Source organism: Mustela erminea, chromosome 15 (genome assembly GCF_009829155.1).
Source record: "Mustela erminea isolate mMusErm1 chromosome 15, mMusErm1.Pri, whole genome shotgun sequence".
NCBI lineage: Eukaryota > Metazoa > Chordata > Mammalia > Carnivora > Mustelidae > Mustela > Mustela erminea.
This window is the reverse complement of record NC_045628.1, coordinates 37,112,335-37,136,617: the sequence shown is the minus strand read 5'-3', so window position 1 is coordinate 37,136,617 and position 24,283 is coordinate 37,112,335. Positions and strand designations below refer to the sequence as shown.

The 24,283-nt window shown below is 35.2% G+C and overlaps 1 protein-coding gene across 1 annotated transcript in view; it reads right to left on the bottom strand.

The window, feature by feature from the left end:
* The window catches only part of KLHL1 (kelch like family member 1), a 396,676-nt gene that overhangs the window by 35,783 nt on the left and 336,610 nt on the right, over positions 1-24,283 (bottom strand). Inside the window, 1 exon segment of the mRNA XM_032315139.1 lies at positions 10,295-10,457. Coding sequence (XP_032171030.1) covers positions 10,295-10,457 — 163 coding nt within the window.

Genomic DNA, 24,283 nt, shown 5'->3' with positions numbered 1-24,283 from the left:
GAGCGTTCTGAAGGGTAATCCAACTTTTGGAGCTCCTTAGAGAACTAGTTAAGGCTTCTGTTGATACTATGTCACTGCTCAACTTCTGCCTCATCTTGCTCTCTTACACTTCCTTCTCTTCCCTAATAAACTGATTTACATAATCTTAGTCAGTCTGTACTGCATATAAAATTCCTTTCCAAAGAGTCCCTTCTCACAAACCTTCTACAGCTCTCCTTTTTATATTAGGACAGATTTTGTCCCAAGTTTACCATCTTTAAATAACCAGTCTCATTTCCCTTGCCTAAATGGCTATTTCCCTTAGCATTTCCAGTATTCAGTTACATTTATAAAAATTACTTACATCTGTTTATTCTTAGATTACTCATACAACTTCATGAGACATTAGACAAACCTCATTTTTTTTTCTTTTCTGACAGATTTTGCAATGGAGATAACATGAACTTACTTGACTTTCAGTAAACAGAGGCAGTAAAAATTTCATATGTAATGATAATTCTAAAGACATGTCCATTTTAATTAAAACAACCTTAATTTAGCTTTAATATTGAATGTCTTCCGAGATCATGTGAACTTGCAAAACAACAGTTTCAATCTTTGAGTTTTAGAATGCCCCATTTTTTAAAGTGCTTACCTTTGAATTGACTAAGTAGAGCTCTTTTACAAATTAATTTTAGAAAGGCCATCCAGAGATAGAGAAAATACCTCACATTTACGATATGCATGGAAACACATACAAGTATACAAACAAGATGCAAACAACGTGTTAAAGGTCCACTTTTCAATATCTCCCTTTTATCACACAAATCTAATTACAATTTATGGATCTATTCATTGGCCATTTTTCTCTGGAGTCTAATAAATATTGTGGCCAGCATTGAAAACAAAACAAAAAAAAAAGATTTTCTAGTTTTGGACAGAGAGCTGCATGAGGGAATCAAGAGGTCATTCCCCATTCTCCAGTGAGAACAAGGCTGTTTTTATCATAAGCCACAGCAGTAAATAAACCAAATGAAACCCAGCACCTCCGTGAGCACTGGTTCCTCCCTAAAAGTCAGAACTTCGCCTGCTGAACCAAATGGTTTCCTAGATAGCCTTTTCTTAAGCAACAAAAGGAGGCCAAGAGAACCAAAGCCCTGTATTTGGAGGCAACCAAATAAGTGAAAGAATCGAAGCCAAACTAAACAGGAGAAAGAAGTGAACTCACCTCTGGTTGCACGGGAAATACTCACCAAGGGATGTCTGTCCAAACTGAAACCCAAACCACATCCTTGCCACAGTAGAGATGGCACACCCCCACCCCTACCCCCACCCCAGGATGGTCCATAGCACAAAGGGTCTAGGCTGCTTTTGAGACTTAACACCAGACTCCTGTTAGTGGCTGGGGACTTACAAACCACAGCAAAGAGCTCCTGCCTGGCTTACCAAGATTGTAACTGAACCCAAGTTCTTCTGCCAGGTATGCAGTAGTCACCAAGACATGGCATATGCAGCAAAGCAAGGCTTTATTCTAGAGGCAGCCAAACAAGGAGACAGGAGGGCAAGTCTCAAAACTACCCTTCTGAAGGATGTTAAGGAAATTTAAAGGCAGAAAGTCTGGGTAAAATATTATAGCTGCTCTTAGTAATATGCAATTGAGAGGAGTTCTGTTAACCACTTGGTTACCAGTTTCCTGGCTATAGAAATTGCTTCGTAGACCATTGCCTCCATATTTGAAGTCTTTGGAATTAAATACAATTTTCACTCAATATATTGTTACTCCAAAAATATGTTCAGATATCCCTTGTGTAATAAAAATATAAGAATTCCACAACCCTAACTAGATAAAACCTTTGAAGCAATTCCCTGGATCCAGAACTCAGTTTGATTCTGTGTTTCTCAATTGACAGGAGAACTCTTTAGTCTGATTCCGAGGGCGTGCTGCTATCAGAATACTACAGCATCTGTCCTTCAGTGAACTTTTTCTTGAGAGGTTCTTGTTAGGGTATCTGACGGTACGGTGAGCAGAATTTTAGTAAGCTTAAGGGCCGTCTGGGTGGCTCAGTGGGTTAAGTATCTGTCTTTGGCTCAGGTCATGATCCCAGGGTCCTGGGCTCAAGCCCGGTGTCGGGCTCCCTGCTTCTCCCCCTGCCTGTGCTGTCTCTCTCTCACTTGCTCACTTTCTCTCTCTCAAATAAATAAATAAATAAAATCTAAGAAAAAATAATTTCAGTAAGCTTACCACCGGTTATATGACTGCTCTTGTTCCTGCTCGCTGTGAAATGTGGCAAATGCAGTCTGAGAGTTGCTGACATTGTAACATGGCTGGTAAGCAAGGTTGCGTGGGGAAATCTGATAGCAAATACGTACCTTTATTTATTAGAATGTGCTTATTCTTTCTAAAGAAACCTCTACTTGTAAACATGCATATTGAGTTAGGTCGTTTAACCACACTCCAAAACTTGGTCGAATTCACTAACCTAACACCTGGCAGAAATGGTCTCTACTACCTTCATCCCTCCATCCCCATGTTTTCTTGCCAGCTCCCACACTATACCTATTACAAGTCTGCATTTCCTTCCTTTGACGTTTCCAGTTTTCCTCTAATATAATGGAAGCTCTCTAAGGGAAGATTTGCTTTATCTTTTTTTTTAAATATATCACAGTGGCCAGTACATGTTTGTACATATTTAGTTTGTTTGTGGTTTTTTTTTTGTTTTTTTTTTTAAAGAATCAAGTATTGGTTTCCAATTCTTTAAAAACAGTGATTCATCTATGGACTCTCTCAAAGAAAAAGCATCTATGTTCTCCTGAAATAAATTTTTTTTAAAAGATTTTATGTATTTATTTGACAGACAGAGATCACAAGTAGGCAGAGAGGCAGGCAGAGAGAGAGAGGGAGAAGCAGGCTCCCTGCTGAGCAGAGAGCCTGATGGGGGCTCGATCCCACAACCCCAGGATCATGACCTGAGCCAAAGGCAGAGGCTTTAACCAACTGAGCCACCCAGGCACCCTCGGAATTAAAATTTTGACGAAAGGCAGAGAAAAGTATTAATCATGTGTCTTGGTGTCACAAAAGAAGGAAAGATTAATTTTAAATGGGTGAAGTTAAAAAAAAAATGGTTGATGGAATGGTACAGATTAAACTAGGCTTCAGATAGTGGAAAATAATATATAAAGAGTGTCATTTACATTTTATTTAGGTAAAAGAAAATCTTAATGTATTTTTAATACTTCCTGACATTATTGTTCTCAAGTGTAATAAAATGAATCCTTTTAGTATTGCCCTTTCCAGATGGCGTTTAATGCTCATAGAGAACCAGAGTTGTGTTAGGCTGAAGTTGTGTCACTTTGGAAAGATTTCAGAGGTATCCACAGATCAGGTGCAAATCTGAGGAGCAAATTTAAGTGGACAGTGAGCAATGCATAGCCACAATTTATTGGGAAAATAACAATGAAAAAGAAAAAGAAGTAGAGAGATCAGTCTGTGAAAGGAAACAATTGTTTAGACCATGTTACCGTGTTCCAGTGATCTGAGCGATTCAGTATGACTGGGACATAGGATGACTCTAAGGCAGTTGGGAAGAGCAGAGACTGGAGAAAGTCTCAATCCTAAAAGATACTGAATTCCAGACTGAGGAGAATCTGGCAGTGGCCATGCTCAATAGGGAGCCCAAATGAATTGTCTGCTGTTGCTCTGCATTCTAGTTCTGAGGCACGGTTTATCAAATAGCCCCGTTGAACTCTCTGGATACATTATATCCAGTCTACTAGTGTGAGGAGACTCCAATAATTTTATAGTTTCCTCAAAAAGTTATCAATTATTCTTTGGCCAGAGAGATCTTTATAAAATTAAAATGCAACCACATCACTGTCCTTTCTGACTTTTTTATAACATCTTTACCTTAGCTAAATTGTTGTATATTCCGGGGCCTTTCTATCCAGTCCTTGGGGCCACTGTCTCTCATGTTACAGTCAAACTTAACTTTTCCTCCTTTGCTTTTCACACTTGGAGACTTGACACAAATTGTTCCTTTTCAATACAGTGCTCCCCCACTTTCTGGAAATCTGTTAAATCAATCAAGTCCTATATGTTTATGTGTGTGTGTGTGTGTGTGTGTGTGTGTATATATGTATACACATATATACATATACGTATATGTATATACATACACACACACATATATATACATATACACATATATATACATATACACATACACACACACACACACACACACACACACACACCCGTATATATATCCCCTACCCCAGGAGAAAAATGATGAACTTCCAGAGTATATTACTAGTCCCAAGTGGGACGCAGCAAACACGCGTTTGTTTTTTTTTCCTTATGCATGACTCTAAGACAATACAATTTTAATACAAATTGCTTTTCATAAAAAGGTTATACAATTTGGGTTTCCATCTTTAAGAAAAAGAATATCAAAGTTTGAATAAAAAAAATAAGCTTTTTCTTGAAAGGCACCTTGCAAATGACAGGCCCTAAGGCTTAAATTACTGTGCCAGATATTGGGACATACTGGAGAAAACAACAGACATTGATTCCTCTTATGATTCTTCAAGCTGTATAAGCTTCAGGCTTCACAGAAATTGCAACTGCCCCGTGAGTATTATTAACATGAGGTTTTGAATGCATAAGCGGACTCAGTTTAGCCATGGTGAATCATGAAGCAAACCCTGCTGTTTTTGTCTGTTTTGCAGGTTCTCAAGAGTCTGTCACATACATTTATTAAAATTCAAGCCAATTTATGGATGTGCTTAGGCAGTATCAGTATCTGTTTTTTGAACTAACTCAGGAAATAAAGAGAAGCACACAGAATGACCTATTAGCTACAAAGTTTGAAAGAATCAAGCAGAAAGCAAAGAAAAAGCAAAAAGAATCACTAGTACAGAGAGCTGGGGATTCATTTATCAAGTAAGTCTGTTGGCTGTGCTGCCGTAAGATGACGTATCTACCACTTACCTTACTCTGTCTTATTGGGAGACTAAACCAAAATGTTTCATGAAATTGATACAATTTTTGCCCTTGAATTTATCAGAATAGACTCATTAATTTTAAGCCAAGAACCAATTTATTTTCTTTTTTTAAGATTTTACTTATTTATTGGAGAGAGAGAGAGCATGAGGGAGGGAAGAGGCAGAGGGAAAGGGAGAAACAGGCTCTCCACTGAGCAGAGAGCTTGAGGCAGGGCTTCCATCCCAGGACCTTGGGATCATGACCTGAGCCAAAGGCATACTCAATCCACTGAGCCACTCAGGTGACTCAGGCACCAATTTCTTATTTTTCTATAACAAATGGTGTCATAAAGAATCCAAACTTAAGAGGGCTGTTCACTGGCTTTTATTTGTCTTAATTGGGAGAATTATTCAAAACAATCTTTAGAGAGGCAACAGTCAGGTTACCATGACACATTAGTGAGATGTGAAAGCAAACAAGAGGAAAAAATCATGTCAGTAGAGATGAGAAAAAGACAAACAACTGTCAGAAGGTGATGTTGAAACAATTTTCTGCTACGGGTCTGAACGTGAAAGGTCACTTTCTAGTAATTATGTTTCTCTCTGAGTAAAACAGGAAAAGCAACTAGACATTAATAGATAGTCATCAAACCACAGAATTTTGAGGTCATTAAATCACACACAGGAGAAAAAAAGAGATATTCAAAAGAGAGCTATACTATTTTGATTTTAAAGGAAAAAGACTGTTTGAAACTTAAATCATTTAAAACGTTTTTATAGAATAGGCTTAAATTTGGAAAAAAATGTACTCAATTAAATTGTGACAATTTCGAGAATAAAAACTAAGATTAAATGCTATCCCACTGTGATATTGGTTATGAAGAATGGTATTAGAGTAAAAGAGGATTTCTTAAGATATTACATAACCTAGCTGACCAGAAAATACAAGGACAAGAAAAACAATCCAAATAATGAATTCCGTGGATAGCTAATTTAAAAACCAACTTGAAGGGTGCATTAGAAGAAAGTGGAAAGATAATTTAGTTATAATAACATGTGAAAATGTGTATAAAACTGTCCATTTAATATTTGATTTGCTAGATTTTTATCCCACCCTTTTCTGATTGAGTTTGGAGAAGATTTGTAACAAAATACACATATATTAAGATATTTCAAAGTAACGTATTAGGGAAAGTTCACAAAGCTATAATGTAAGGTAATTATTACGGATCTAGAATAAGATAAGCAATGTATTAAAACTTTAATAGAGAGAGGTGCATGTATGTTACAGAATACATAACAGAATAATACAGCAAATGAATAAGATAATAAAGGAGTAGATATTTGTCATCCCTGTTGAACAGATTTGCTCTATCAATGAGATATATATTTTCTAAAGAATACAAGGAATTAACCCATTAGCATCAAATATAAGTGGTAAGGAAAAGTCACTAATAAACAAATGGACTATTTCTCATAAATAAATATCAGGAAAAGCAAAAAGGCAAAAAAGACCTATGCTTTCTCGCACAGGAATTATGAACATTAGCATCCAAGAAAAATATTCATTTCATTATGGTAAGTTTTACTATTTGTGAATAGATTTGCTTGCAAGAAGGTTTTTAAAAAAAAATACTTAATGTTGAGTAATGTGAAATTTTACTATTTCCAAAATAAGTGCTTTTTAAGTAAAAATATTGTAATGCTTAAAGAAAAATAGTTCTTTTAAAAGAAAAGGTAAATATAGGAGAAAGTGATATATTTTTTAAAGATTTTATTTATTTATTTGACAGACAAGAGATCACAAGTAGGCAGAGAGGCAGGCAGAGAGAGAGAGGAGGAAGCAGGCTCCTCACTGAGCAGAAAGCCTGATGTGGGGCTTGATCCCAGGACGCTGGGATCATGACCTGAGCCGAAGGCAGAGGCTTTAACCCACTGAGCCACCCAGGCGCCCCGAGAAAATGATATTAATAATACATATTCTCTATTGTGTAAAATGACCATATTAACACAAATGAAAAAACATCTCCTATGACTGCTATTAAAAGATGTAACAGAGGGGCGGATTATATATAAATTATATAAATATATATTATATATATTTATATATGTTATATATATTTATATATATAAAATTCTGTTATACCTTTTAATAGCAATTAAATATTATATATTTATATACATATATTTTTGTAACAGAATTTTTAAGAATCTGTTGAGAGGAGTGGGGAATAGGAGTATCTAATTCACATAGAAACAATTGTAAGAAATTTCCTTTAGATAATTTTCAAATGAGATGGAAGGAGGAGCTAAGCTTCAATTTCCTCTTCTGACAAATTTCCATATAACTAGGAAGCTATTGAAGAGCACCTCTGACCACTTTTTACATAGCACTCTACCACTGTGCATTGAAGAGATGCATATAATTTTAACTCTTTTCACTCTCCTACACAATGGTTTTCCAAAGCATCAGTGATAGTAAGACTCTCGATTTTTCTTAACTGTACCCAAAAAGAATCCAACAGGAATGTGTTTAGATATTATTTGATATTGAAGACAATACTAGTAGAGAGAAAGTTTGATACATATAACTATGCTACAGAAATGTAGCTTACCAAAAAAAAGAAAAAAAGAAAGAAACTGAATTGACAGGTAGCAATTTGCTTTGCCTTTCCATAATTCGGCTCCATCTTTCCTTTCTCATCTAATATGAAACGTTAGTGGCTATGGATGTTAATTAAACTTCAAACAAAATATTTGACAGTAGGATTTTGAGAACAATTAAACATACTGACCATGAGAGAAATTAAGACTTAATGGATTGTCACAGGACAAATCACAAGGAGTACATAGAAAACAAAACAAAGAACAACAGAGCACAGGTAAGAAGAGTCTTTTCATAACATAAGATCATCTTACTATTTAAGCAATTGATACTTTTTAAAAAAATGTGTATTTTATGACTTGTGATTTCTAGGAAAACTACGTAAATTGTGTTCCAAAAACAATTTAAGAAAATATTACACTTCATGATACAAGAATTTTTAAAGATAAGATGATAAGACAGCACACTCAATTGATGTAGATGGATATGAAGTAGATAAGAAAGAAAGGTATCAGATAGGGTTATCAGATAAGGAAATTTAAAATACAAAAAACTTAAGTCTGCATTGGAGGTAATAAAGTCCATAAACAAAATGACAATGATTGAATTTGTGATATAGGAAAAAAAAAAAAATCCCAGGTTAAGTGGAAAAGAAAATTACTAGGGAGAAAAGGAATTTATGACTGTGGAACACACACAGAATCACCAACATGAACGCATACTAATGGGAAAGGGAACAATTTTTAAAAAATTCTCAATACATAAAAACTTTCCTAAGTAAATGAAAGACCTAGTTGAGTTTATTAAAATGAATCTCCAGGTATTAAGTTAAAGAAAAGTAGCCATCAGATTGTACCCTGGTAAGCATTTTCTTGAATTTCTTTTTCTTTTTTAAAGCATACATTTCAAAAAGCATACATTTTGAAATTTTTTAAAAGATTTTATTTATTTGACAGATTGAGAGAGAAAGAGAATACAAGCAGGGGGAGTGGCAGGCAGAGGGAGAGAGAGAAGAGACCCCCCACTGAGCAGGGACCCTGATGTGCGGCTGGATCCCAGGATCCTGGGATCATGACCTGAGTTGAAGGCAGACGCTTAACCGACTGAACCACCCAGGTGACCAACATTTTGAATTTAATGATGTATATTTCAGTTATTAAGCTGTCCGCACATTCTTTCACATTATCTCTTCTATGCTGTACTTTTCGATGTTGGGCCTGCAATTCTACAAACCATTTTTCTGATTTGTCACCTGGTTCCATTTTGGCAGTAATTCATGCAAAAAAGAAATGAAAAGACTATGGGCTAGGTCTCCCCTAGGAGAAGGGTCTTGCTCCTTTTTGGTTTTTTTCATGTTCCTAAGAGAATCACCTCATCCTTTCTTTTTGTATCCACTTGGTGGTTTTTAACACTTACAAAAATGAGCCTTATTGAAACCACTCAGCTGGCATTGAGATCATCCATCTGGCAGTTTTTCTTTGTCTGAGATACTGTTCCTACCAATCCTATATCATAAATGTATCAACTAAAGGAAATAACTCCCACCCCAAGTACTGAGAAACAAAAAGAACAAATTATAATAATTAAGATTTTGAAGTTTGGAGGAGTAACTTATGTTGTTGAAGCCCATACCTCTGCTACTGGGCCACTGTTTAGCAAGAGTTGGTTTCTGTGACATGAAAGAGGGACCCTAACACTAGAACCCTGAGGTCTCGGGAGAAGGGGCCAGTCTGCTGGTGCTGATGGTTTCTGAGAGGTCTCAATAAAACTGCCAAAATGGATGGTTTCAATGCCAACTGCAAATGCAAAGGGACTGAGGGGGTAGAACTTGCCATATTTGAGGCTGATGCGAAGAAGAAAGGAAAAAGTGGAGTGGGCGGGGGCAAGATCCAGTGGATCTCTTTTGGTGAAGATAAGCTCTCTATTTGGTTTGCAAAGAGAAGACCTTGAAGAGAAATGACCTTTGATCTGTATTTGTAAAACAATTGTTCTGACTGCTTTAGCAAATGGATGGTAGGAGAAAGAGAAGTAGGGAAACCAGAGTGGAAACATTGGCAGTTGTTCAGGACGGACGTGTTACTAACTTTGTTTAGGGGAGGAGGTTCTCATGGGAGTAAGACAGAGTGTATTTTGTCATCCCTATAGGATATGACGCAATGTCTGTCTGTCATACTGGAATAGAGACAGAGATGGCATCTAGTGGCTAGAAGCCCAGAATTCTGCTGAACATCCTGCCGTGCACAGGACAGAGCCTCATCTCCAGTAAAGAATTATTTGGCTCCAAATTTCAACAGTATTAAAATGAAAAATCCTTGATTTAGGATGATAGGAATGGAAATGGTGGAAAGTGGACACACTAGTATAATCACACAAAAAATACATACTAGGCACCAAACATTTAGTAGCATTTTGAATGCTCCTCAGATAATTTTACCATAAAGTATGTAAATATGCAGATCTCCAGTGGAAATAATTTTCATGAAATATATTCGATGCTGCTTTAACTGACAATTAATGGGAAGTTTTAGTTTCTCTTTTATATGGTGGGACAACCAGAAAAATACGCAGTCTTGATTTGTCAGTTATCCATGAAGACTGAATTAATGAAAAAAATGGCAATCTTAAAATATTTGAAGAGCTTTTTATTGAGTCAGCTTACTAAAATTTATTTTAAAAAGGATACTTACTCAAAGGATACTTACTCAGATAAAAGAAGAAAAATCTACTCACTTGCCATTCAATGCTGCCACACCAACTGTGCTTCGGGCAATGGACATACTGGCTACAAATGTCCATTGCTGACTCTGGGGGTCCCACCTCTCCACTGTATTCAGATAACTCCAGCCATCATGGCCTCCCACAGCATAAATAGGGCCTTCAAGTACTGTTACACCTAAAACAGGAGAAATGGAAACTGAATGGATTGACTGTTTCTCAGTGAGATTTAAAAAATCAGATTAATAGCAAAAACTGTGGTGCAATTCAGAGTAAGCTCTAGCCATCACCCAATAGCAGTGGGGTAGAAACTATTTACTATTAATCATACCATTTGTTAAAGTGACAAAAATTTAGAACCAAAAATTAATATGATCTAGATGCTTTATAAAAGAAAATGATTTTCCTTATTTATGTCTCTAAGAAGAAGTAAATTCTAAAAATCAGAGATGACACATATTGTGCCTCTACTTTTGAAGAGCATTTCTACACTCCAGCTTAAAGTAGTTTATTACTTTAAGCAATGTTACATTAAAGCAATGTAGTATTATCAATTTGAAATTCAGGGTAGGATTTTCTGTGTTTTGGCTTCTTAGTAACTTCATGATAAAGTTAACTAAAGGTTATGATGCATTTCATATTATAAACTGAGATCACTAAACATAGGTAATTAAATTAATATCGAGTCATCAATAGAAGCAGATTATACATGATTATACACACACACACACACTCATATATATTGATTTTCCAGTATACCCACTTCTTTACAGATTAATTTTCTTAAATGCTAACATTTGCTAAATATTTAAGTATCATGTTAATATTGGCTGAAATGATTTCATTATATATAGAGAAATTCTGATGAAATTTCCTCCCAAGTTCAAAGTCTGATTGTCAAGGGCTTTGAAGAGTCTGAGATTTTACCTTACTTGCCAGCTGCAGAGTTAGACTGCCATAAATTTATGGATATTGGTAGAAAACATGAGACTCTGGGTCAGAGGGGAAAGGTAATTCATTACTTGTACCACCTGCAATAGTATCATCTTTTTTTCTTTTTCCTTTTTTTTTTTTTTTTTTTCGCTTGCTCATCAAGCCCTGATTCCAATAGGGTGACCCAAAGAGGATGACCAAAACGACCCTAACATTTCCTCAGCTTGACCAAAATTTAGACAGGATTCTTCTTGCTTCTAGGGCCCCGACCTCATTTTCCTTAGAGCATTTATTTTAGAAAATGTGTAATTGCACGTTATTTCTCTGTCCTTTCTAGATGGAAATCTTTTAAAAATGCCTCCTACTCATGTTACAACCCAGGACTTTTTCCTCAAGGACCTGGGAATTATTTCTTTGAAATGTAAGCATCAAGAAAGATATTGAGAGCCTAACTTCAGTCGGTACCTTGGTTCAGGTTGTAAAACTTGTCATGAAGATAGAAAATTTGCCTTACCTTTGGATAAGGCCAATTAGCAAACACAGATTGTCTATGATCCCCTGTGCCTACCAGAGCTCTTAAGAAAAACTCCCATTTTGTTTTGGTGAGGTTGAGTTCAGCCGCAGTTCTGGCCTCTCTTCCATGTTGCAATAGCCTTGAATAGCCTTCCTGGCTTGTTAAATTTGTCTAATGCATTTTTTTGCTTGAAAAGGGTCAGTTGGAACTTGAACATGAAGTGGATTGTATTACGAGAAAGGAAATAATTTTCAATGAGCAATAAATGTACATGCCTATTACTACAGAAGGAGACATTATCTTCACACATTTAAGCATGCCTGCCTTTCACTTAGGAAAGAGGAACTCTATCATATTAACATCCTTTTGGGCAGTTGGTGCCTTGCTTGAAAGTTGTGCAAAAATGTTAGAGACCCATGGAGAATTGTCTTTCAACACAAACCTGAAAATAAATGACCCCGTGTTCATTCATCCATTTACTCATTCTGTTGAATGTCTGTCATGTGTCAGGAATTGTTCTTAGTACCACACGGGGCCAAAAACACAGAGGTTAATAAGGGAAACAAAATCCATTCTTGTGCTGAGTTTATATGTACTGGTCAACGAATACGTAACTAAAATAGACTAAGTACATTATTCACAGTAAGCAAGTCCTTCATACATATTTTATAAATTAATACAGGATACTGTATTAGAATATCAAATGGCTCAGATACATATATTTAACTTAGGGATGCTATTGTACACACACCAGTAATAGATATCCATGTGAAGTATAGGGTTCTGACTTAGTGATTGCCAAAATCGAAGGGTATAGACTTTGGATGTTGATTTTTCTCTAGATAGCTCAAAGTAAGAGATAGGGCTCAGAAAGGATGAAAAAGTGTTAAATATTTGGGGGCAATTTCCAAAGGATATGGATATATCTTATGGGCTTTTTGTAGACATATGTATAATCATTCACATGTCTCAATAATAATTAATTATATCAAGATAAACTTTAAACATCAATAAAGTTTTTAAAGATATATCTATCAGAAAGGGCCAGATGATTATCACAAATCTAATGAATTTGAATTTTATTCTAAGGACAGAGGGAAATCACTGGAGTGTTTATCTGTGAGGTATATGATCACCATGATTTTTATTTTGGTTGTGTTGTAGCAAATGAATTGGAGTCAGTTTAGGTGGCAGTAGAGAGATGATTAGGAGGAAATTGCAATTATCTAAAAAGGAGAAGATGGTGGCTTTAACTAGTAGGTTAAAGAGTAAATACAGAGAAGTAGAAATTTATTATAGTAGAGATTTATTATGGCACTGGAGATTTATTGCTAGAACATGCTAATGGATTGGATCTGAGTAATGAATAAAAAGGACAATTCACAGATAGATAAATTGATTGAAAAATTTGAGAACTATATTTTGAAGATACCATGTTTGAGGGGACTATCAGACATCTAAGTGGAGCATTTAAAAAGGCTGCTTAATATACATGTCAAGAGTTCAACTCAGTTCAAGTATACATGTTTAACTTTTGGACATACCAGCAATGACATGGCATTTAAAAGAATAGAATCAGATAAAGGTCAGTTAAGTAAATAGTATTACGAGAGAAGGTAACAGAGACCAGAATCTAGCCCTGAGCAGCTTCAATATCAATTAAAAGAAAAGAGGATGAAAGAGAGCACAAATGACCAGACAGGTGAAAGGAAAGCCAGAAACTTTCAGTATCTGAAAACTAAGAGTGGAGAGTATTTATAGGGGGAATGGGGTAATCATCCACTTGCATATTTCTGACCAAATACAAATAAATTTCTATTGGATTTGGAAAGATGGAGTTTATTGTTCACTTTCAAAATACGTTCTGGAGTATTACAAGTTGTAATATAACCTGATAACTACTTAATCAAATAGCCTACAAAACTCATTGATCTATGATTTTTTTTTTTTACTATTTGAGATTATTTGACTTTATGAACATGTTTCAGTCCTACAGTGTAACATATATAAAATGCCACAGATTTATGAACTCTGGATGCCTTACAATGTAATTTGCATATTTTTTGCCGATTTGATGGAGAGTAGACCAGAATAATTTCAAAATTGGAGTGATACATTCAATTTCTTCCTTATGTTTATTTGCCAAAAATATCTTACAGATTCAGTAAAGCAAGGTTAATAGTGTAAAAATATTTTTCTGTGCTTTGTTCTATAAAACTATTAAGCCTGCACTAAAAAAAATAGTAATTTAATTAAAATATTTTTTGAACATCTCAAGCTTTGTAATTGCATGATTACTTCTGATAAAGGATTTCAAAATGTCTTCTTAATGCTTTATATTACCAAATTGTACTTTTTCAAAATGCATAATTATTTATATATTTTACACTATAGGTATTGCACATATTATTCCCCTTAAGACTTCTGCTGTAAAATATTTTTATTAAAATTCTCCCATATAGGTTACCTGGCTGGCTCAATCAGTTAAGCATCTAAAAAAGTTAAATGCTTTTTTTTTTGTCTCAGGTCATGATCAAGGGTCTAGGATACAGCCTGGTATTAGGCTCTGTGCTCAGTGCGAAGTCTCCTTGTCCTTCTCCTTCTACCCCTCCCCCCATTCATAATCACTCTCTCTCTCTCTAAAAATAAATAAATGAGTATTTTAAGAATAAAATAAAAGAAAAATTTAATTTTACTCACATAATTTACCTCAAAATATTTATTTTACTACTTCTCTATCAATAAACCAGACACTTAATTTGTTCTCTTGAAAAAGAAATTGTTACTCTTCTCTACACCTATTAATATCATCCATTTAAAGTATTATTAAATTTATCTGAAGCTCTAAATTTTTCCAAATTAAAGATACCACATTTTAATTAAAAATTGTGATAACATAAAGCCAGTTCTTAATATTGCTTTATTATTGCATTTTTACCATTAATTACATAACTGGAAAAACATTCACTTAAAAAAAATGAGATTTCCTTTTGTCTATATAGAGAATATTTATTTTAAGTGAATAATAATACATTTAAATTTCTTTTGGTGTAATAATTGTGTCAAATAAATTACTATAATATTACTAATTATTATTGTTTTAATCTTCTTTTCTAAGATGTTTTTAAAAATCACCATCAAGGATATAGTAGCACCTAGTAAATACTTATAACTAACGATTAGGGTGATTTAATTCTAGTATTATCAAATAGTTTTACTTCAGAAACAATGAATCCTTAAATAATAGTTCATTTAGGGATTTTTGTTCTGTGCAAAAAATTAAATGAAAACAACATGCATAACTGGAAATGGAGAAATAGGGAAATAAAATTATAAATATTTTATATACATTACAAAATTTTCTCAGTGATATTAAATATAAATGCATATACATATTTATGTATATGTATGATATATGTATGTGTGGATATATATATAGTATTTGTGAGAATTTACCCAATATTATATATGCATATAATATAATATAAAGTATATACAAATGCTTTCTTATATAATTATGATGTAAAATACTAACAGGCTAATATATGATTTTTAAATGTTGATCATAGGCAGGGCAAAATGGACTATGTTGTATAGGGATATTTTTCATGCAATCCTACAAAATCCTGTAGGCTTAAGATACATTTTTATTTTTCCTTGATCTGCCAAGAAAACACACTTTGTACTGGTGTATTGTATCCATTCTTTCCTTAACTGAGACTGTGATTGTCAGTCTTGGCTGTCCACTGAAATAATCTGGAAACTTTTGAAAAAATACTAATGTCTGAATTAGAGAGATTCTTATATGATTGGGCTGAGAGGATGCCTAACCACAGAGACATTTCCAAGTTTTGTAGGGTGAAAACTTGACTGAATCCTCAGTCAAGATGGATAATGACTGCCACAGTATAAAATAAACTAGTACTAGAACCATTAGGCAGAAAGTTTCCAACCAGTAATCTGCCTACCTTATAAGTTGCTAGCATCTTTCATTCATGTTGTGTGGTGTGCTTGTGTGTTGGGGGTGAGGGGTTCATACAGAATCAAGGTTGTCATGGAAGTTTAGTAGTCGGCCAACATACTCCTACCAGTTCATTTCCTCACAGAGTGCACTGGGGCGGGGGGTGTAAATCAATGAAGCCTGCAAACAGGTGTTCCTTTAGTACCTGTCCATAGGATAAAAGGAATGCTTCTTTTCCAGAGTGAAAAAGTGATGACTGAGCTAAAACCCAGTGAAATATTAGGATTCATTTGGGGGTTAAGGAATTCTAGGCAGAAGGAACATTGGTATGCAGGCGTACCTGGTAGTAGGAGTATGTCTGAAGAGCTGTAAGAGGGCCTGTGTAGCAAGAAAACTGGAGAGTTAAGGGACAGGCAATGTGGTGTACTGTAAGCCTGAAGAGTTAAAGTACCACACAATGTGGGGCCCTATGCACCAATAAGAATTCTTTTTTTTTTTTTTTTAATCCTAAGAGCCATGTGAAACTACTGAATTTTTTTAAGCAGAGACATGATGAAACTGCATTTATGTTTCAAAAAATTCCCTATAAGATATGGTGTGGAGAAATGAGCATGGATGAGTCCACAATAATGTATGTGACAGATGAGAGTCTTATACTGATGTGGTAGCAGTTAATAAAAGAAAAAAAATGAAAGACTCAGGAAATATTTTCAAATGAAGATGTATTGATTGGATCCTTTTCCTAATATCAATTCTTCATCCATTCCATCAACACATTCTGTCTGTTCGGGGTGGGGTGGGGGGAGATAAAGAAAGAAAAAAGAAAAAGAAAGAAATGAAATGAAATGAAAATACATCCCAGTCATGTGATTTAGAAATGTTACTTAGCCTCTTGTACCTCAGTTTCCTGATTTGTACAATGTGATGTCACACACACAATGTCACATCACATTGGTATGAGATGTTACCTAACCCACAGGGTTGCTTCAAGGACTGAATGGAATAATACATGCAAAGCACTTAGAAAAGTATATGGCAAATAGTTAGCTTTATGTAAGCATTCAGTATGATGAAGAACATGGTAGCAATGTATCAAGACCCTAAGTCTTCTCATCAAATATTAGTCTATAATATCACAGTGGGGATGTGGAGAAGGCTTGTGAAGAAATCAGTTAAAGTCTTAAATAGACACTTCACAGCACTCGCTTTGGTGAGTGCTGTGAAGTGTGTAAACCTGGTGATTCACAGACCTGTACCCCTGGGGATAGAGTATTATGCCTCCATCAGAAAGGATGAATACCCAACTTTTGTAGCAACATGGACGGGACTGGAAGAGATTATGCTGAGTGAAATAAGTCAAGCAGAGAGAGTCAATTATCATATGGTTTCACTTATTTGTGGAGCATAACAAATAGCATGGAGGACATGGGGACTTAGAGTGGAGAAGGGAGTTGGGGGAAATTGGAAGGGGAGGTGAACCATGAGAGACTATGGACTCTGAAAAACAATCTGAGGGTTTTGAAGGGATGGTGGGTGGGAGGTTGGGGTACCAGGTGGTCGGTATTATAGAGGGCACGGATTGCATGGAGCACGGGGTGTGGTGCAAAAATAATGAACACTGTTATGCTGGAAAAAAAAAAAAAAGTCTTAAATAGACTCCACTATTCTACCTTGTTACTATTACTGAGAACTCCATCTATGTTTGTTTCCTTGTAGGCCGTTTAAAATACTGATTGAAAACCTTTCACAAAAAGTGCCCTCTCTAAATATTTTCTCAACAAATATATGTTTCCTCTTATGAAAATCATTGGGATGATTTCATGTAATACTTTGTCATTGTCTAAAGTAGCCATGTCGTACACATCCAAAAATAGGCAATCACAATAGATTTTAAAGAGCTATCCTTCTAAATGCCAGCTTCCCTTGTAGCGAGGCACTGTTGGCTTTTAAGGCAAAAATTAAAATTGAGGTAATACAGGAAAGTGTTATAGAGGCAGTAAGTTGTAACGGGGTGATTAGAGACGATATCACAGAAGATGAGGCAAGTGAACTGTGGTTTAAAGTTAGCTATAATTTTCACAAACACAGATGCAAGACATTGTAAGAGAAGGGAGTCACTTGAGCATAACACAGAAGTAAAAAGCAGGCTCTGAATGGCAACTTTAATCAGTTGTTAAGCCAACCATAAAAATGTGCCCACCTATAATTGACGATTGACCGCATCCACAGAGGCCACACTTCTTTCCAACCATTCTCAGACAGGGATTGTGCATGGTGAAGGTGCTAACACGGGCCCATTCCCGCAACACATGGGGCTCTCTGTATCAAAGATCTGCCTGTGGGAGTCTCTCTGGGACTGGCCAAACTGTTTTTGGAATAGGGTTGCAGTCTGAGGCTCTTTCGACCCAATTCCCATACTCCTTCCTCCCCTATTTCCTTCACAGAAGATAGGTCAAACATGATGGTCTGAAATCTGTTTCACCCTCTGGATTTTTCAAGGCTATTTTCTCCAATAAACCTCTTGAACGGCCAATCCCATGCATTATTGACATCTGATGCTTAGTGAACCCAAACTAATGCTGTTGTTAAAAGAAAAAAAGTTGTAGATAGAGTTGAAAAAAAAAAATGTGGGATGGGGGCAAGCAGGATATAGTAGGCAGTTTAAAAAGTATTTATTTTATGTGAGGCTCTGAGGAGGGCTTTTATACAGAAGAGTGGCATCATTAGAATTATATTCTAATTAGATTACTCTAACCCCAGTTTTTAGATCATTGTAGGGACTATGTGCAGAGACAAGTGATAATGCCATTAAAAATATCTTTCCCACTATCTAGATAAATGTAAGGAAGATGCCAATGTGTAAATATGGCCGTTGATACAAAACTAGAGAGATGGGACACACATCATGAAGGAAGTATTGAAAGAGCCAGGGGTAGATTTTATTGTTCAATACGGCAGACAAATCAAGAGCCATCCATTCGGCAAATAAGAATATTTGTTGAAATTTTTCACAACAGAATCTGAGAATTTAAGATATCCTATCCGACCCTTGGCAAAGAGACCATAAATTCAGTTGGTGATGGTAATATCTGAGCAATTGTCCAACTCAAATATTGCTCTCTACTGTATCACAGCCAGGGTCGACCGAAGCACACACAATACATTTTATTGTGTATGACAATATCAGCATCTTGAGGTTTCAAGCTCACTTTCCTTAATGATGTAGAAATACTAAAAAATAAATGTTCCGGGATGATACCCTTTAGCTGCTCTCCTTTAACGAATGATAGGATGATTAAAAAATAAATGAGACTCAATGTAATTTTCAGGACAACCAGTTTCTCCCAGGGTGCTTGTAACTATTCTCAAAGATATACAGTGACACACAGGATGTTAGTAATGAACATAAAAACAAATATGTGTAATCCAAATTACATAAAGTGCCAATATACTTCTTTCCTCATTTGTTTATAATTTGACAAGGGACAGGGACATACCCAGGCTTAACATACAGGCTTAACCTAACACCTGCCTGGTTATGTGTTAACACCTAACACATACTTAAAGTTCAAAACATTTTGGCAAATGAACGAATTCACAAATTTGGTGTACTATGAAAATTTCCACTGTTGTCTACTTTCTGAATGTTAATGTCTTGCATTCCCAAATGGACTGTAAACTCTCTAACAACAGGGTCTGTGTTTTATACATGTGCTCCCCAGAGCACCTAATATAACACTGCCAGTGTGCACCAGCAGCCTTTCATACTGCAGTCTTGTCTTCTTCACAGTGCCCCCCTGAAAAATCATGCTAACACCAACATGCTCAGGCGCTTTCTTGCTAATACACTTGTCTTATGGACTCTGCTGTTGCACAGACTCTCCATCGCCTGGCCTCATTCCACCAGTTCAGGCTTAATTTCATTGCATTCCCAAATCCCTTATCATTTGATGTATTATCATACCCATATGTTTCCCGAACTTTAACATTCTGTACCTCAGCTCGTCGGATGAAATTCTGTTCATTTCAGATCTAATGCAAATAGGAAGCGTTCTGTAAGATTTCCCATGTTTTTAGTAAGATTCTGTCCCTCCTTTACCCATGATTCTGCTAAACTTTATTTAAATCCTCGTTCTGAGACACAATATGTATACTAAATATCTTATAAATACATAATATCCAGATTATTTATGAAGTACCATTATATGCATTTCCTATTTTAATTATATTCTACTATTATGTACTTAAAATACTAAAAATATGATGGATACCAATTAGTAAAGATGTTGCTTTAACATAATCGTAATACTTTTCTATATTTGTATTGCTTTGAAGAGTAATGTAAAAGAAGAGCACTGTGGAAATAATTAATTTCCTAAATCATTTCATGCAATTCTTTCATTGGGATTATCTTTTCTCACTTTTATGTATAGCCTATTGATTATACCTCATTGATTATGTTTCAATAACTGATAAATAAAGTTGGGGAAATGACTCTGCTTTCATGTTAAATGACAATGAAGCGTGTTCGTAGAAGAAAGATCATACATTTTGAAGGTTGTTTGTATTAAGCTTAATCATTTATTAGCTCTGTGATTTTGTGAAAATCCTTTAACCTCTTTGACTCTCACTTTGTTAGTCTTTAAATTAGGGATATGAGCTCTTCTCTTTGGATTGTTCTAAGCAATAATTAGCATTTTATTTTAAACCTCATAATATATATGGCAAACATTTCAGAGCTGAGTTATTATTTTTGTATTTTGTACCTGTGTTTTAAATGTTGAAGTCTACTGTCAAAGTGATAGTCCTGGTAGAGAATATCAATTTTCAGGAGATTCTAGGTATAATGTGGAAGTATAAAAAACAAATCAAGGTGAAATATTTCACCAATGTTAACCTAAATATATTTGTATCTAAGTCAAGCCTTATTTGGAAGTTAATTTTGTAAAGGGAAATGTTTTTGGACTATGGTTACTTAACAAAATTCTCCTCTTTACTTCCAACTCTAAGTTTTTGCTTCTGGGAAGTAAATAGGTGATGAGATGCTCAGGCTACAGGGTAGAAGTAAGGCTGTAAGATTGTTGGGCTTCCACAATGTGGGCTGGATAAGTTTCTGGGAGACACACTAGAGTCCACTGGTAAGAATCATCAAAGAGCAAATCCAGCAAAAAAGTTGGCATCGTAGACATTGATCCCTAAAGAGAAGGCTGACATTTGTTTTAAATGACTTTTTGGATTTCCTTGACTTCGGCTTCCTAAGAAGCCAAAAATGTGTAGAACAGATGGCTTCAGTCTTCTGAAGTTGGGACAGTATGAAGACTGCAGAACAGGGACCCTCTGCCTGTCCAGAAGCCATTATAGAGAACTGATGGTTTCACTGCTTCTTCACAACAGACCCCATGAGGTTTGAGTGCAAGTTGCCTTTCTCACTGTCTGTAAGAATTCCATCAATTAGGGCACTCCAGTCACCTAAACCTGAGACACAATGACCTTATAAATAGTAGTTCTTAGATTAATCAAGGAAAAGTTAAAAAATATATATAAATATGTATTTTAAAGATACATAATATGTTGAAATCATAATTATATATTAATATATATTTATATATAACATATATTATCTATCTATATATGTATTTGCATAAGCTCTACCTAGAAGGGTTGTGGTAAAATTTGCTTGAGTTGAGGCCCAGCATCCATAATTTAAAAGCTGCCAAGATAATTTGAATATGTAGCCAGCACTGAGAATTGTTGCCACAAGGGAAAAAAGACACCAACTCTAGCCCAACTGTCAGAGAGGAAAACTAGACTAATCTATAAACCTTCTCATCTAAATAGAATTGCAGAAGAACTGCCAAATTGTTTAAAAGAAAGGAAACTCTAAGGGAATTCATTTGCAACCAGAAAAGAAAATTAATGGTGATTTTAAAAAGTGTTTTAATATATATATACTATATATTTATATATATATAAATAATATATATGTTATATATATGTATAATATATATGTTTAAAATATACTATTTTCTACTAAACAGTTATGGAAATGTATTTGGACAGAATGATATTGAGATCCAAATGAGTGGCCTTGAGAAATATTGAGGAAGAAATAGCTTAAGGCATAGAACAAATATATAAATAGATGGGGACCTGAAACAAAATAGACTAGAAAAAAAAAATCCAGAAGGATAAATATGTGAATAATAGCAGTCCCTTGAAATAAAAGGGGACATGTAAGTGTTATAATTTTGCATATGCTAGAAGAAAAATTTCCAGAACTGAAGAAAAAAATCTTGATACATAGATTGAAACATCCTTGAGTTCCAGATAGGATTAATGGGAACATAAAAATTCACACTTGGACATATCTTTGTAAAACTCCTGAGCTTCTAAATATTTTACTTTGTTGGAATTGGGTGAGGAATTACAGGAGCAATAGAGTATTTTATTTAGAAAAAGTTGTCTTGCTAAAAAATATTTGATCTAAAATATGGGAGTCAAATACTTCTGATTAAAAGAACATTTAATAATAAATTAACACCTCCAATTAACAAGAGTAGAGAGCATCTTCTAAATAACATCTTCTAAATCAATGGAAATACAGGATGGGTGAGAGGGAACATACTAAGACAAGAAGAAGGAGGAGGAGGCTGAGAGGGGCAGGAGGGGAAGCAAGAGGAGGAGAAGGAGAAGGAGAAAGGTCAGTCTTTGCCTTGATCTTAGCCTCAATACCAACCATGAAAGAACTTGTTTTTTGAAATAAAATACAATTGTGAAATAAAATAAAATTTTGAAATAAAAAAGAGACTTTCAGATTAGGCTAACAAAAATCAGTCACATGATATTTCCAATAAGCACATATATAAAGTGAGGAAAATGGAAAACAAATTGATTAGCAAAAAAAAGAAAAAAAAAGAAAGAATGGGCAAATGTGAACAAAAATTTGTATTAACATTAATTTCACACAAGGATACATGGGGAAATATGATATGGCTAAATTTATATACAACTTATACAGAATTGATTTCAAAGTTCCCACAAGAAACACCCTTTTGGATCAAAAGACATAGCTAAATTCATAATGTAAAATCTATTAGTAATGACAGAAATGAGAAAAAATACAATTATAGTGTGAGATTTAAATATGTATCTCTTAGTCTTAGAAGGATATAGTAAAAAATACAACAATGTTTGAAGAACTGAACAAATTAACTTGGTTTAATTGATTAGTATAAAGTATAGCTTATTTAAGTGGAAAATACACAACTTTCGGAGATAAAAAGTAAAATTTAATATATTTTCAAGTTAAAAAGCTAAACAGATTCCACTAGGGAGACATCATTAATAAAAATAAAATAGTTGGAATTAATGAAAGAGAAAACAAACCAACGTTAAGTATTATAGTTAGGTTCCAATGCTTTATCTTTGAACAGATTGCTCAAATATTTTGATATTTGTGTACCTGATTTTAAAAATTGGGATAGCAAAAATTACCTAGATTAGGCATGAGGAAGAAGACATTATCACAGATGCATTCATCACCCCCAATGGTATTGGTATTTGGAGATGAAGACTTTGGGAGATGATCAGAATAAGATGCTGCCGTGAGGGCGAGGTGGTTACGATGAGACTGGTGACTCTCAAGAAGAAAGGAGAGAACAGCTGTCTCTAAGTCATGGGGAGACAACAGCAAGAAGGCAGCCATCTTGCAAGCCAGGAAGAAGCGAGCTGGCAGCTGAACCCGACCATGCAGGCATGCTCACCTCAGACTCCCAATTTCTTAAACTGTGAGAAGTACATTTCTGTTTTTCTTTTTCTTTTTTCTTTCTTTCTTTTTTTTTTTTTTTTTAAGATTTATTTATTTGTTTATTTGACAGAGACCACAAGTAGGCAGAGAAGCAGGCAGAGAGAGAGGAGGAAGCAGGCTCCCTGCTGAGCAGAGAGCCTGATTCAGGGCTTGGTCCCAGGACCCTGAGATCATGACCTGAGCCGAAGGCAGAGGCTTTAACCCACTGAGCCACCCAGGCACCCCACATTTCTGTTTTTCAAACCTCCAAGAAAATGGTATTTTGTTTTGGCAGCCTGAGCTGACTGAGGTAGTATGGTGAAATTAAAGACTTAAAATTTAAATGATATACTTAAAGGAAGAGGCCGTTCTTTATGCACTGACATTTGCCCACATTAAGTCAGAAAAGAAAAGCTGCTAATCATACACGGTTTGATAGCACTTAATGCAAAAGATACAATTATATATATACACAAAATAGAATGAAGGAGTCACAAGGCATTCCCCCCTCTAAAACCTTAGGCATTTTGTTTCAGCTGTTCCATCACCAAGTTTACCTTGGTCTCTCAGGGAGTTTTAAGCTGGGGCTTCAGGACTTTTCCCTGCCTTGGACTTTGAATAGAAATTCCTTGTTGAAAAATAATCAACAGTTAACATTTACCTTGGACCTGGAGGATCTCCATCCTATTCTCCAAAAGGACCCTGAAGCACTTACGCAAATCGATCCACACCTTTCCCGCAAACAAGCTGTCACCAAGTGATGCAATAGTAACAATGTTAGTTTATATTAATTTTTTGAGAAATCAGCCG